This window comes from Lissotriton helveticus, chromosome 8, assembly GCF_964261635.1.
Source record: "Lissotriton helveticus chromosome 8, aLisHel1.1, whole genome shotgun sequence".
Taxonomy (NCBI): Eukaryota; Metazoa; Chordata; class Amphibia; order Caudata; family Salamandridae; genus Lissotriton; species Lissotriton helveticus.
Window position 1 is genome coordinate 845,488,297 of NC_136069.1, and position 16,936 is coordinate 845,505,232.

The 16,936-nt window shown below is 43.9% G+C and overlaps 1 protein-coding gene across 2 annotated transcripts in view; it reads right to left on the reverse strand.

The window, feature by feature from the left end:
* TUBGCP3 (tubulin gamma complex component 3) overlaps positions 1–16,936 on the reverse strand; it is a 392,150-nt gene that overhangs the window by 142,123 nt on the left and 233,091 nt on the right. For both annotated transcript variants that reach the window (XM_078657652.1, XM_078657653.1), the window contains exons 12-13: positions 4,583–4,693; positions 2,823–2,934 (exon numbers count right to left, since the gene is read on the reverse strand). In XM_078657652.1, the coding sequence (XP_078513778.1) occupies positions 2,823–2,934; positions 4,583–4,693 (223 nt within the window). The remainder of the gene's footprint in view (positions 1–2,822; positions 2,935–4,582; positions 4,694–16,936) is intronic.

Below are 16,936 nucleotides of genomic sequence, written 5' to 3' on the forward strand. Positions count from 1 at the left end.
TGGAACCATGGAGGCCATTTCTAGACGGTTCGCAGGACGGCGAGAGAGAAATAAATTTCTCCAGTAGATGAGGTGTTAATAGAGGATTTGATGAATAATCAATGCAGACTGTTGGAGAGAGTAAGCAAAAGTATAGAACTCATAAAGAAATTACAGACATTAAGCAAAGTGGTTTCAGCCTATAGGAGAATCTGTCATCCAGAGGATGGAGAGTTCTTTTTTTCTCCAAAGTAAGGGACTTGACCAAAGTAATATAACATAGGTTCAAAGTGAACAAAACCTTTTGTGCACTGACCATGTAGTAGAACTTGCACAGGATACTGAAGTAGTAATCTGACTTAGTTTATTTACAGACAGGGTTCCTGGCTCTATTAAAAGTGACATTAACAAAATATGAAGCAATGTTGCAAGCTTGTCCAAAGCTTTTGGGATATGAACGCACAGCAAAAATATACTTCAGAACTTTAAACCATATCGGTCTTATTTGAGCTATATTCCTGTACCTAACTAATAGAATGATTTACATCCAGATTTTGTGTGTAGAGCATTGCGTTCCTTAAGCAAGATATTTGAAATCAATTAGGTGCTTACAATCATTACGGTTTAGTGATTTGTTTGTAGACAAAGTAGAGGCAATAGGATTCTTGACATATGTTCACTTACTGCCATATACAAAATAGCTCGGCATTCTAGTTTACTAAATAAGTATTGACCAGGGCTACGATTCATTTACACTTTGCTATGCTGAGACAGTGAGATATATGTTACCTTACAGGGTCATGAATTAAACATTGGAAAGACTGACATTATGTACTCAGTCCAATTTTGGCATCATTCACTCCAGCATGCTCGATTGCCGAACTTCTGCAAAAAGAATGCAAAAATCCTTTGGGCTTTGTAATTCACAAATATCTTTAACTACACTAATACAAACTCTGATGCAAAAAAAATACCCACATCAACTCACACTCCTATGAGGAGTAAAACTAATATCCCCTAATTTGACTTTTAAAACCGTTGAGACTGTACTATGGAAATACTCAGAGACCAAAGCAACCTTGCTCCTTCAAAGACTTTCTAGAAGTTTTTCACACCTTCCAGAGGAAGGGCTTCAAGTATAAAAAAATGTGACCCGTAGACCTACTTTTAAGGTTTACTTCTACACTTGCGGTAAGGACTCAAAGGACTGCCTGCTGCTGTTACCTGCTGTGTATTCCACAAGACTGCTTTGCTGTACTGCAAGGACTGCTTTGCTGCCTGGAGCTTTCTTTGAACTCTTAGCGACCAGTCTTACTGTTTGAGCTCTGCATCTTCACCTGAACCCAGGACTGTCAGAGTGACTCCAAGGGCTAGTTTGCTGGCCTCCTGTTCAGAGCCACAGGTACACAAAAGGCTTGCACAATCTTGAACCCGCCCCTGGACCCAGCCTCAGTGAGCCTTGAATCTCCCCAAGTGGTGACCCTTAGTTGTGGTGTTAATGGTTCCTATATAGACAAAATCCAAAACGGAGAACTTAAGTTTTTGGGCTAAAAACCAGGAGGAGACCGGGACCAACCTGCTAGTCTTTCCGCCCAAGATCTATCACAGATAGGCCTCACTTCACAGCAGCTCCTCATATTTTTTGTCTACAGCAGCAAATCTAGTTCAGGGGGTCCTTACCCAAAGGGGTATCCAAGTCCTTGAAACGGTCTTCAGAGTCCCACCTCATCCCGCAGGAGATCTGCGACTTCCAAAAAAGAAACTACGTCTGAAAGTAGAAATCTTCACTGCGCTTCATCCAGCGGCAACGCTCCCTATTCGGACATCATCTGCAGCCTTGTTTTGCTGAACTTTACATTCTTAGAACATTTTTCTCTAAATGTCTTAAGTCTGAAGGTAAGCGCTGACCAAGCCCAATACACTTCTTGTATCCATCTTGCACTGCATCACGGTCAGCAATATTTTTTTGCCTTTGACCCGGTCTCACGTGACTAAATGTCTGCTGTTGGTGCTTTTATCTTTTAGGCCCTAGTTTTTGCTAAAATCGATGAAAAAAACATTACTTCAGCTCTACTGCTTGCATTTTTGTTATTTTGGTGTCAAATAATATATTAAAATATACTCTATTTTTGTAAATTGATGTGGGAATTTCATGTGTTGGGGTTTCACTTTGTCATTTGTGTGCTACATAACTGATTTACAGATTGCCTCCAAGTTAAGCTTGATCTTTTTTTATTCCAAGCTACCCAAGGTGAAGCATACTTTAATTCAGTGACTTTGGGTAGTTCACTCTGACAGATTGTGGCTGTTGTTGACTAGGGCTCACTTCTCAGGTAACCAACAACCCAATTTCTCACATACACCTACAGCCTAAGAAGTTTAAACATTAACTTATACCTTACCCTCTATGTGTGGTAGATATCTGAGGTGTGAAGACCTTTGAAAAGTGAGGCAGAGCACTCTTACCTCACTGGTTCAATTCAGTTAATTTAGAATGAGATAGGTGTGTTAAAATGTGCACTGTCTGGGGCTTTTCAACCGGTCAGCCCTTGCACTACCATGGTAAAGTTACTGCAGGACCCCACTTCAAAGACAGGGATTGATTAAAGCATATGCATCTATGCAAGTTCTAATGCGCAAAGAAAGTACAGCATAAGGAAGGCTCAGTTTATTATTTATTCCCACAAAAGTACATGTGCAATATCTAAATTTACGTCAATATTGTGTTATTCATCGCTGTTTCGTGAAGAAAAGAATGTAGCAGGCTCGTAATGCATTACTTTAAACGGCAACCTAATCCGATAAATTCTTGTGAAAATGTTTAACATTCGCATTTCTCCTACCATCCTTTAGAGACTCTTCCGAAGATTTGGTACCAGCCATCATCTTAGCAGCATGGGTCTGATCATGACAAACCTGATGCAAGAAGTTGATGGACTTTCCAATTAGAAGTACCTGAGAGGAAGCAAAGGGTAGGGTTAACATATTTTACTATGAAAACCTGTTATAAATAGCCCAACAATATAAAACAGTCCCCTGAACGAAACTGCTATCAGAAGCCTTTTCAAATGTAATATTACATTCCTTATCACAATAAATAAGCTCGGAGGTTAATCAACTGGGAATACCCTTCTTGAAACTCACTTGCGCTACTGCAGCACTTTACCTTCAGGTTGTGCACCGCTAACAAATTATTTAAACTAAACTTTTCCTTTACAAGTTAGAAATGCATCAGGCAGAAAGGATCTAAAAAAAACCCTTCAAATATGCAATAAAGCTTGTGTGAAAATGATCCCTTTGATCTAATAAAAATTGATAGTGGGAAGGAACATAAAGGAAGAGGAAATCCACTTTGAGCCCTGCCACTTAACACTTCACAACATACTTAACACAGTTCGCATCAAAAGAAATAAGTTTCTTCTTTAGCAAATCGAGAGAAGACATGTTGGTGTGCAATGCAACCAATGTTTGAAACTCTATGGAGACAGAACTCAGTTGTTTTAAGCCCAAAAGTTAAATTAATGCTCGAAAATTAGTCATGAGGATTTGTGGAGTTTCAAGATCAGATATTCCACAATGTCAAACATAAAAGTACACGCACCTGACCGACTTATCTATATGACAAAGTCAGCATTAGTGGAGGAAACACCTGTGAACTCCTACAAAAGTGCCAGGTAGTGGATTTTCAATAGAGCTACTTAGGTTCAAAGCACTCCTAAAACAATTTCAGCAACAGGCAGGGCTAGCTGTGTTTCCACTGAAAGGATGAACACCCCATATTTAAAGGTGTTTGTTTGGGAACTGACGTCTCTACAGGACAGAATTTACCCATAGAGAAACACATTTGCAGAAAAGTGCAAAACTCACTGCAAACTCTCGGATTACTATTTCAAGAGTTTTTCTGGAAAGCTACAAATATTGTAGATTCTAAAGTGTAACCCTCTAAAACTCTCAATTGCAGAACAAAACAGAATACGATGGCCAATGTAGACTTTTTTTTAAATGAGCACCTGAATTATAAACGGATTGGTTTTACCAACTCCTCCATGATAATTGTATGTACAATTATGAGATCTCGCTTATCCACTATCTCCTATTCATCCATTTCTTCTGCTAAGTTACTGAATCTTTTCTTACCCCGTTGTTTGTTAATTATTATTTACTCACTACACAACTACAGTTTTACATAACTTTCAAATATGGCTATTATTCCATGTGCACTTATTAAGTATGGATTTGTTACTAGTGTATTCACCTCTTGTGAATAGTAGTGTTTATATTGATTGTTTAAAAGTACTTTGGAAAAAATCAGCTGCCAACCCACCCAACAACTCTTAGCAGCTAACAGAGCTCTGAAAGACATCAGTTCCCACAGATTAACAATTTCTTATTTAAAAAATAAAAAGTTACACAGTATGGGAGAGTACAATCCTGGAAAATTGGAAAATGAAAGAAATCAAAATCCAAAGAAGTATTTTATTTTCTTGGCAATGCAAGTTTAACACAGCTCAGAGTCTTGCTTTGTGATCCTAGTGCACATTTCCTAGTAAATAGGCAGTCAATTCTCCAAAAGATATAAGGAACTGAGAACTCTCAGACATACCTTCCTGGACTGATCCATTGTAATGAAGGACGGAATCATTGATTTTCGCAACGTGTATTTGTCATGCCACAACCGGTCTGTTTTGACGGTAGGATCAGATGCTACAAAAAACTGAAAAGAAAATGTATTATTTTACAGTGGACAGTGCAAAGTATTTACCTTTTAAAGATATTCAGGTCTGGTGGATTTTAGCTGTTCTTAATTGCTACGTGATGCTTCAAGTAACTACAAGGTTAAGTTGAAGGCAAATGACAGTGCCAGCGAACACAGCAACTGACGTTTTCTAAGAAAACAAGTTACTTACCTGTGACTTTGGTTCCCCAGTATTGGTAACTTTCATAGATTCCCATGCCTTGTATCATTCCCCCGTCGTCGGAATGGGAGCCTCGGTAAATAGAAAATACCATAGCAGTAGTAACAAAAGAGAAAGAAAGGCCTAGGCCTCATCTAATTTTGTAAACTATCCACCTCTTTTTGTACAAGAGACCAAAAAAGTTGCAACAACCAATCAGAATAGCCTCACCCCATAGAACCCTCCTGAGAGAGCCTCAGAGCCTCCGATTTTCGTAGCCGTTGTGTAACACTAACTACATCTGGGAGAGGCTGAGCTTTCCCAGGGGAGGAGAGTGGGCGCATGGGAATCTATGAAAGTTACCAATACTGGGGAACCAAAGTTACAGGTAAGTAACTTGTTTTCTTGCCCCAGTATTGGAACTTTCATAGATTCCCATGCTTTGTATCAGAGTAGCTAGCAGTAAGCAATAAGAGCACATTTTGTTACAAGACTATCAACATATCTTAGTATACACTTCGTTTCATAGGAAGCAAATCTATCATGCTACAATATATAGGAAAACACATGTGCAATCACAGGAAGGAGGGATAGTAGGGAAAGCTCACCTCTCATTGGAAAAGATTTCTCAGGACTGCTTGTCCGACTGCCGCTTCGCTTCTCATGGAAGAGAAGAAGCAGTAATGCTTTGTGAACATGTGGGTACTGCTCCACGTAGCCACTCTACAAATATCTCTGATAGGGACTCTAGCGAAGAGAGCCGCAGAGGATGAGACTGTTCTCGTCGAATGAGCTCGAACATGCCTTTCTAGCGGCTTGCCCGCTTCCTGGTGACAAAAGTGAATTGCACTGGAAATCCACCCGCTTCCTGGTGACAAAAGTGAATTGCACTGGAAATCCACCGTGAAATACTTTGTTTTGAAAGCAGAAAACCCTTCCATGGAGCACTGTAAGCAACGAAGAGCTGTGAAGATTTCCTGAAACTTCTTGTCCGTTCCAGATAAAATTATAAACATCTTTGGACATCTAAGGAATGCAGCGACCTTTCTGCTGGAGACGATGGCCGAGGAAAAAAAGATTTCAGAACCACCGGTTCGTTCAAATGAAAATCCGAAGGGACCTTTGGAATGAATTTCGGATTTGTTCTCAGGATTAGAGTGTCTTTCTTGAATTCTAAAAAGGGTTCCATAATAGTAAGCGCTTGGAGCTCATCTAACCCTCTGGCCGACGTTAAGGCTAAAAGAAGAGCTACTTTCCATGAAAAGAATTTAGGATCCGCTCTGTGAATAGGTTCAAATGGGGTCTCATGAGATGAGCTAGACCAAATTGAGTTGCCAGACCGGAGGTGGAGGCCAGACTGGAGGAAAAACCCTGAAGAGACCCTTTAGGAATTGCTTGATAATTTTTGGGGACCAAAGAGAAGGACCAGAGGCTGTCCGTCTGAATCAAGAGATAGCTGCCAGGTGTACTTTGATGGAGGAAAGAGCCAGACCTGACTTAGTCAGAGAAAGAATATAAGGTAAAATCTGGTGAGGAGCAGAAGTGTACGGATGGAGATTCTGTCAATGGCACCATAAGCAGAAACGTTTCCATTTTGCGCGATAAGTCTTATTTGTACTTGGTGCCCGGGCTTGAGATAGTATTTCTTTACACTCCCGAGTGATATTCAAATCCTGGAATTCTCGGTGCTCAGGAGCCACACCGTCAATTGGAGTGAGTTTGGGTCTGGTTGCAGCGCTTGGCCCTGAGACATTGTCAATAGAGATGGGATGGGCCGTATGTGGATTGGTTGATCTTGAGAGAGTAGGAGAAGCTCTGTGAACCAGAACTGGGGGGGGGGGGGGGGGGGGCACGCTGGTGTGATCAAAATCATTCTGCAAGGTTCCGCCTTGAGTTTCCGGATCAGCCTCGGAATCAGGGGTTTTGGAGGAAAGGCGTAAACAAATGCGCCTGACCAGGCTATCGAAGGAGCATTCCCCAGTGAACTGCGATGGTGATCCCTGCTTGCTTAGAATTGGCATTTCCTGTTTTCTGGACTGGCAAACAGGTCTATAGTCGGAGTGCCCCAACAGGCGAAGACTTTGTTGAGAGTGCTTTGATCCAACTCCCACTCGTGACAGATTTGATTTTAGGCGACTCAATGCTTCCGCTGTCGTGTGGAGCGTACCTGGAAGGTGTTCTGCTGAAAGAGAAACCTGGTGGAGAATTGCCCAATTCCACATTTCTTGTGCTTCCCTTGAAAGAGCTCGAGATCTTGTCCTGCCTTGTTTGTTTATATATTGCATGGCCGTCGTGTTGTCTGTACGGACCAGTACCGTGGAATTCCGAATTCATGGAAGGAAAGCTTGTAAAGCGAATTGAATGGCTTTGAGTTCCAAAAGATTGATGTGGAACATGCGCTGCTCGGGCGTCCAATGACAACTCACGTGTAGATCCTGCAATACTGCTCCCCAGCCTTCCAGTGAGGCGTCTGTGGTTAGAACCAAGGGAGATGGAGCAATCTTGAAAGTGAGACCTTTTGAGATACTGTCTTTTACCGTCCACCACTTGGCCGCTTTCCTCATTAATGGGGTCACTGGTATTTTGTCGTCAAATGTGCCTTCTGCCTAGCACTATTGTTTGTCTAGCTGCTCCTGCAGCGGACGCATCCGAAGTCTGCAGTGCGGAATTAAGGGTATGCAAGATGAAATTGATCCTAGGAGCGACTTGTACAGACGGACCGATAGAGACTCATTCTTTTGTAAGAGACGAGCCGAAAGAATGAGTCTTTTCTGTCTTTCTTCCGAAGGGAAAGCCCTAAAGCAACTTGTATCTAGAATGGAACCTAGGAATCTGGCCGACCTGGATGGGTGAAGAACAGATTTGTTCCTGTTGAGACCTAGTTGATTGAAAAGTCGAATGCAGCTCTCGACTGCTGTGGAAGCTATTTGAAGGGATGGAGCCTTTACCAACCAATTGTCTAGGTAGGGAAAAACCTCTAGAGAATGCTTTCTGAGAAACGCCGCCACTGGGGCTAAGATCTTTGTGAATATTCGCGGGGCGGATCTCAGCCCGAAAGGAAGGACATTGAATTGAAAGTGGCTCTTGGCTACTGTGAAGCATAAGAAGCGTCTGTGAGCTGGATGGATCGGTACATGGAAATATGCATCCTCTAGATCCAGAATTGCCATGAAATCTCCTGGATTGAGAAGCCGTAAAATATCCTGAAGGGATACCATTCTGAACAACAGCTTTATGAGATAAGTGTTGAGCTCCCTCAGGTCTAAAATTAGGCGCCACTCATCTTCCATCTTCCATCTTGCGAACTAGGAAAAACCTGGAATAGAATCCTTGTCCTCTTTGAGACTGAGGTACAGGCTCTATCGCCCCCTTGATGCACAGTTGATGGGCTTCGAGACGTAGAAGTCGCAGATGTTTTGATTCGGTGGCGGGAGGATCTCTGGAAGGTGAGAGTTGTTGAAATTCTAATGTGTGGCCAAATCAAATGATATTTAGGACCCACCGATCTGATGTTATGATCATCCAGTTGCGTAGACAATGAGAAATCCTGCCCCCCACTGATGTTACCGGAGGAGGTGGGACAGTAGACAGAGCCAAGAGGCCGTTATTGCATTTAGACGAATCTCTCCCCTGGTGACCCTGTCGACCTCTTGCTGGCTGGCGTGAGAAAGATGTTGACTAACTCGGTTTCTGAGAGTATTGTGGTTTATAGCTTTAAGAAGATTGGGAATAGGAGGAGTAGCGCTGCTGGTATCCTCCTCTCTAGTTGGAAAAACTCTTGCCTTTTGCTCCTCGGAAAGGTACCTTACGATATTGTAGCGTGCCTAAGGACTTGGCTGTTTCTGTGTCCTTTTTAATATCCTGTAAGGCGTCATCTATATGCTTGCCAAAAAGCATATCACCATCGAAGGGCAAATCTAAAATCTTATTTTGCACCTCAGGGCAAAACCAGGTAGCCCGAAGCCAACCTTGTCTTCTCAGGACAGCCGAACCTGCCAAGGCACGAAAAGCAGTCGTGGCGATGTCCATGGAGCAGTCAATTATCTCGGAGGAAGAAAGCTCACCTTCCTCCAAAATCTTCCTTGCATCTGCTTTAGCACTGTCAGGTAGCTGATCCACAAACAGACAAATCGCACCACATTTGGCGATCATATCGTCCCAAAATTGCAAGTGCATTGGAGGCACGAACCAGGAGGCTGGACATTGAAGAGAATCTTTTACCCACATTGTCCAGGTGTCTATCTTCCCTATCAGGTGGTGCAGCCAGAGGGGCCGATGGGTTCTTTGATTTTCTCTGTGCCGCCTGGGAGATCACGGAGTCCGGCTTCGGTTGGTCAACCAGGCAAGCGGGACTACCCTCAGGGGCCTTGCATTTTTTCTCCAGCCGCGTTAGTACTGGAATAACGGTAGCTGGAGACTGCATGACTTTCACACCTTCAGACCATACATGCTCTATGATGGGAATAGAGCGGATGGATTTCCTGTATGGCTCTTTGTAATCATAGAGGAAGCAGTCCGATTGAACCACTGGAACCGGAAGGCCAAACCTTGTTGAAGCTCTTTCCATGAGGTTATGGAAACCTCAGATGTCTGCTGGAGGGGAATCCACAGGATCCGATGAAGGAGAAGGTGGGTCTGGAATAATATAATCATCCCACTCTCTATCCGGGTTTGGGACCTCTGGCACCTCCCGTTCATCATCAGAAGATTCATCATCATCACCATACACTTGACCCGTGGTGATAGCCTGTCTCCCCTCCGAGGGTTCTTGTTCTGGTGGCTGATTCGCAGAAGCTGATGGAGGAGGTGGCGGTGGTGGAGGAGGAGGTGGCTGTATGGACTCGGAGGATTGAGATGGAAATCTTCTCCTATAATCCATCAACATGACGACACAGGTAGGGGAACTTGAGCTGTCGACGACGCAGTCGAAGCAGAAATGGACACCTGATGGATTCTATCAGTTGTCGATGTACCTGAAGATGCCGTCGTCGACGAGCGGGTCTTCTTCTCAAATTTCCCTTCTTGAGGTAAGGAAGCAGGTTTCTTAAAACTTTTTGCCTTACCAGGTGGTGGAGAGAGAACAGAAGGCCCTTGAGAACCCTTCTGAGTAGAACCCACCTCAGACGCAAATCCCTCTTTCTCTTTGTCACCTCAGTGAGGAGATATTTGGTGACTGGACAGAGTAGACCTATCACAGGTCTTTTGAGAGGCCTTAGAGGAGGCTCAGCTGATGTTGAAGGGGGAAGACCTACCCCTCTTTTTAGACCTCCTTGATGAAGAAGCCAAGGAGGAATCCTTGATGTCACTGGAAATCACCTCTTTCGGAGACTTCATCTTTTGCAGCCAGGTCAAAAGTCTTCCTTCTCTGTCTCTCAAGGTCTTAGTGGACAAGATTCTGCATATGTTGCAATCAGTGGCTTTGTGGTCTGGGTACAAGCAGTAAATACAATCCTTATGCTTGTTCTCCACATATAGCCTTTTCTTTGAACAGGTAACACACGCCTTAAATAAGGCTTTCTTCTCCTTATCTCACATCTTTTGAAGACAAAATAGTTGAATCCCAAGTTGAAGAAAGAAAACTGAGCAGAGCTCAGAGGAGACTCCCTTAGCACAACGTGCGGTAGAAAATCTGAGGCTCTCTCAGGAGGGTTCTATGGGGTGAGGCTATTCTGATTGGTTTTTGCAACTTTTTTGGTCTCTTTTACAAAAAGAGGTGGATAGGCTACAAAATGAGATGAGGCCTAGGCCTTTCTTTCTCTTTTGTTCCTACTGCTATGGTATTTTCTATTTACTTAGGCTCCCATTCCGACGAGGGGGAAATGATACAAAGCATGGGAATCTATGAAAGTTCCAATACTGGGGCAAAGCATGTACCACTTGCTTGCATCTATATGCATACTTTTTCTTTTAAACTGACATGTGTGAATCTACTCCAGTAGGGCTCCTAAGAGTAGTTTTATCCAAGCAGGTCATAGCACATTAGGAGCTGTACAATAAGTACTAAAGTACACACAATAAGTCCATGTAGTAAGAACAAATTAGCACAGGTTATCCGAAGTGAATGAACTTGCAAGGTCCATAGCATTCTTCTGGTCTCATGCATGATTTTATTCTTTGAAAATCTCCAAGTCTTGATATATACAAAAGCGGAAGCAGCAGACACGCGTTTCGTCCTGTGGACTTTTTCAAAGCTAGATCTCTCATCTGAAATATACAGTAACAAGCTAGGGAGCAATTTCGGTGTTGCAACTCAAAAGAAATTAAAAGATCGAGCTGGCCATGAAGACAATTGTGTCTCTAGGAGGAAGTATCCCTGTACATTACAGGTGATAAAGTAATACGTGTATGAAACAGTTTACGGCCAAGAACTGTGTGGCCAGGTCAGCCACCCCGAACAGCATTAGAAAAGCCTTAGTAAGCTTTAAAGTGAATGAGCATCTGGAGATCTGGCGAGGTCAATGATCGATGTGGTCATAGCACAGTAGGAACTGGAAGAGAGCAGACAATAGAATGGGGATTGGAATGGTATGGGTGTGTGTTCTTGTAATACATTATACAATCTGTACGGTAAAGCAATGCCTGGGTGCAGGAGTGTACAAGTATGCACAGGTTATCGGACTGAAGATTAATAAATAGGTGAGGTTATGTGTTTTGTAAAAAAAAGGTGCTCTGTTCCAAGTAAACAAAAAAGAGATCAGGGTTGGAATATAACTGACTTATACAGCGGCCTTATTTTTTTTTTTTCCGCTCAGGGTTTTTTATTTTCACCATTCCGACCAACAAAATAAGGTCAGGGAAATCTTTGCGCTTTCACCTGACATTATGACCAAAAGGTAAAATAACTCCTAATAAAATGGAAATAGAATCTTTCAGTTTTTTGTTGAAAAGTGATTTCTGAGAAAAATAGATCCATCAATAAATACAATAAAAGCATGTTGTCTTTATCATATCAATCAAGGAAGTCCAACTAACGAAATGGGGGGGGGGTGAGTTTATGAAAAACACATTTGCAGAGAAACGGGATGCATACCATCTATTGCTAAGATTCTGCTAGGACTGGGTGATTGTTCTCCCCTACACAAGCAACATCTTACATAATTTATGATTGTAGGGTGTCGGAGCTTGTGTTGTTTTAAAAATCATGTTTTCGCTCTTTCTTGTAATTTTAGTTCACCGGAAACTGGTTCAAGAACATAATGTCTTGTGGAACCGTGCTGTTGTTGGAAGTCATTTTCTGCTAGAAAGAGCGTTTCTGCCAGTATGCAGAATTATATGGAACAGCATACCACCCAAACAGTGCTCATGAGATGATCATTGAAATATATTTTGCGCACTATCCATAATTGTAGCGTAAATTCCTCACATTAAACCAGAAAAAATTGCCGACACGTAAATCATACTCTCTATGGACATGCCCATATGCAAATCAGTCTTGACCCTGTGCCTCATGGGAACAGTCCAATCCAAACTGGATTAAACCCAGATCTGTGACTGGGGGTGAATGTTTTTCCATTTTGCAACATTCCCTCCATCATCTTGTGTGTTTTGCTGTTCACCCTATGTGGGAAGGGTATGCCCAGGCATGGGTCCCGTGCTCACTACGCCACTGGAGTCAAGCTATCCTGGCTGATGAAGGCGGATAGCCAGAAACCGGTCCTAGAATGCTTGATTCCGGTCCAGGGAAGACATGGCTTGGCAGTTCGGTCTGGACTGTTCCCATGAGGCACATGGTCAAGACTGATTTGCATATGGCCATGTCTGAACTGGGGTGGCTTGGTGAGCAAAATAACGATGGATTAAACTCAGATCTGTGACTGGGGGTGAATGTTTTGCCGTTGTGCAACATTCCGTCCATCATCTTGTGTGTTTTGCTGTTCACCCTATGTGGGAAGGGTATGCCCATACTTGGGTCCCGTGCTCACTACGCCACTGGAGTCAAGCTATCCTGGCTAAAGACAGCTGATAGCCAGAAACCAGTCCTAGGATGCTTGATTCCGGTCCAGGGAAGACATGGCTTGGCAGTTCGGGCTGGACTGTTCCCATGAGGCACAGGGTCAAGACTGATTTGCATATGGCCATGTCTGAACTAGGGTGGTTTGGTGAGCAAAATAACGATGGATTAAACCCAGATCTGTGACTGGGGGTGAATGTTTTGCCAATGTGCAACATTCCGTCCATCATCTTGTGTGTTTTGCTGCAAATATAAATAAAGCAGCAATACAGTGAGAACATAGAAATAAACCAGGGAGCTGGGTGAATACACTGTCTGCTATTCAACATCACTACACTATTGCAAATACTGGAACACAAAAGCAATACATCAGTTACTATACAGTAGTTGGATGGTTCATGTCTGTAATTGATAATTGTGCATGTCATATTTTAAAACGAAGAGTCACAATCTTCCCACATAAACGTGCAGACTTTTTACTGAGGTTGCCAATCTATACAGCTCGTGAATCAAGTGTTTGAGAACATTAAAAGTGAATGAAAGAAAGAAATGTAGTTGGCAAAGGATAAAATGACTCTTAGGTAACTCAGAAAAAGAAATGCATTATCTTTTGGAGTTCGGAAAGTAATGCAGTTCCATGGAAGATAACATGATCTCACACTTTAGGGCTAGAGGGTGGACAGTCCCTATAAAAGGTCGCTAGCCCAGGACCTGGGGATCATAGCAAATCTAGGATGGCCCAATCCACTTTTAGAGGGGGTTGTCCTTTACAATTAGGGGCAGATCATATACACACAGGCAATGGTGTCCGAATCCAACAGGACAAAATGGAACAGATTGGGAACACTCGGTCTTTATCGATCTTGGCTAGATTGCAGGCCCATTAGATGAGTGACCTCTGCACACAAAGTAGAGCAGATTGATTAAAAAAGAAAAGAAAAGAAAAGTCGAGGGGAGAGTGTGGTTGCTAGAGAGACAGTCACCATTCAAATGCACTTGATAATGTTATTTTCTTAAAACAGCCCTATTCTGGTTTCTTTGACTAAGTCTCTGGACTCCTTGGGATGCATGTGGGCTTCAAAGCAGGCAAGTGGGAAGCTGCAGATTAAACAGGTCAGACCTGCAGAGCGTCTAAATGGGCTTCAGGCTTCCTGGTAGCCAAGAGAAATGCGGTACTTCTAAAACACAAGAGGAACAAGAGTTTAAACGTCTGGCCAACCATGCTGGGCTGTTTCTTTTTAATGAAATTGGCTTCTGGCAAAGGAATTCTTTGCCCGCTTTCCTACAATACTCTGTGGTGGTACCCGAGCATACATGCAGCTGGTCATGTACACCATCCAGGACCCTACTGAAACGGGAAACAATGTATTTTGCAATCAAGAAGGCTTTGGAGACACAGGAAGCAGAAGATTAACAAGCATTTGCAATGCAGTAGGTCTTGCATTAGGAAAGTTTGAGCTGGTATTGTAAGTGACAATTTTTTAGGTCGAGCTGGAGTGCGTCCAGCTCGACAACCAATGTTGCCCGTCTCCTGGGAATCAGACAGGGGTCGGGCACGCGTGGCGATTGATGTCTGTGGACGCGCACGTCCAGGCCGGCGCCGTGCCCATGTCCTGCCTCAGATTACCTGAGGTGCGCAAACACACACACACAGCCACACTCACGCATGCGCACATACACAGCCACACGCATGCACACGCACACACAGACACACACACACTGCATACGCACACCCCCTTAAACAGACACACGCGCACACAGACAGACGCACGCACAGACACACGCGCACACAGACAGACGCACGCACAGACACACGCGAGCACGCACAGACACACTAGCACACACGAACACGCAAACACGCAAACACACACGAACACGCAAACACACACGAACACGCAAACACACACACACACGCAAACACACAGACACACGCAAACACACAGACACACGCAAACACACAGACACACGCAAACACACAGACACACGCAAACACACACAGACACACGCAAACACACACAGACACACGCAAACACACACAGACACACGCAAACATACACAGACACACGCAAACACACACAGACACACGCAAACACACACAGACACACGCAAACACACACAGACACACCCCCCCACCCCACCAGACCCCCACTCCTCGGGCTCCTCTCCCCTTAGGCATGGGAGCCCCTTTCCGATGTTCTTCACCACGGGACTTCAACTGCTGGACCTGGTAAGGCGGGGGCTGCCCGCGCATGCGCGGCATTTCTAACCGGGGCTCTCAGAATGAAAGTTAGAAATAGAAATTCCGCACATGCGCGGGCAGCCCCCGCCCTACCAGGTCTCCTCACGGAACACGTAATACACCCAGTGGATAACCCGTGAAGCCGTTTTACTACGCTAATTTCTACGCTTTGTCTAATGATGTTGTAATATGCTTTGGCCCTGCGCTATTAAAGGGGTCATCCATCATTGTCACAGATCTTCAAACCCCAAGCAGACCTCGCCAAACAAAGGAACTTTCTCGGCTATCTGTTGTTGGTGGTTAGCAGTGACGCAGGAGTGGGTAAAGGCGAGTGTCTGTTTTTTCCTCAAAACTGGATGGCCCGTTTAAAGCGTACGTTTCCTTTACGCTACCTCTGGCCGCAGCAACACACTCTACCGCCTCCCTACCTCTGTCCGTGGGGAGGCGGCGCCATCAGCAGATCTGTTGCGGCTTGGCTTTCACCGCTTAAGTAAAGTTTGCTATGCACATTAAAACTCAGACCTGAAGCCACGCATCTTATGTTCCCTTACAGAACAGCAAGCGCAGGAGCTGCAGGCTGGCGCGCGGGACACTACTGAGCCGTGCCCCTCTGAGACTTTTTTTTTAGCAGAGCTTTATATAGCGCAAACTTGACCCGAACCGAATGGGTATCGGAGCGCTTTACATAGCACCAGTTACGTTACATGAGGACACACATTTGTTTTTCTTGAGCACGGGGAGATTAAGTGATTCTTTTCCTATTAAAGAAAGACGAGTGCTGTCGCTGGGAGCTTAGGAGGTATTAACTCGAGCTCACTAATAGACTAACTTGGACGATGTTGAGAAAACAGTTCTCCGCATCCGCACTCATCTGATACCCAGTTTTAGTGCTTACTCTGCTGATAATGCACCTCGATGGAGCACAGTGATGTTTTGGTGAGCATGCGTGAAGATCATGGCTTTCACCTTCGCTACAGGTAAGATGCCTTTTGCAGTTTAGCACTACTTTTCTACTGCTTACATCACAGTTGTGCTTAGCATGGGGACCGGCTATTCTTTTAAACGTGCTGTTGTGTGCATGGATGAGCAAATGGGGGGGGGGTGAGAGGGGGCTTAGAGTAAGTAGAGCATGGGTCAGGATACTGCGTATGTTTACAGCTATGTGCCTGAGCATTGTGTTGGGGATCATGAAAATATCAATTATTTAGGTGGCTGAACAATGGACTTTTTTTCCCCTTCCGTGTGGAGATACAAGTGTGAAATAAAGGCACAATAGGTTTTGTTGCAAAGCCTACGTATTGGTCACGTAGGGTAATGGGTCCTGTTCCATAATTATCCTCTGCTTGCCATTATATGCGGCATATGAGAATACAGTACCCTGAGCTCCAGGCTTTTGTTAAGCAGACCACTTGAAGGTCATTCATTCATTTGTTCCCTCTGTTATTTTAAGGGTCGAGTTTACTTGAATTAACCTTTCACTAAGGAGGCGGCCTGGTTGCGCTTGCCTGGAATATGCTGTGGTAGAAATGTCCGCATGTTCTCCAGATCCCAAAGCACTTCTTTGCTCACGAACGCGCAACCTGCTTATCCTTGTAAAGGCATACATGTTAGATCGTTTTAACTGCACACAGATAGTTAAAGCATATTAAACTGAGAACACCTCTGAAAATCCACCATGTCTGCACCACCAGAGCATCACTCTGCGCCACAACAGCACCACCACAGCATCACTCAGCACCACCACAGCATCACTCAGCACCACCACAGCATCACTAAGCACCACCACAGCATCAATCTGTGCAACCATTCAACAGGTTCAAATATGTTCTCTCAATGTTTCAAGCTTTATTACAAATGTCACAAAAAGATGTT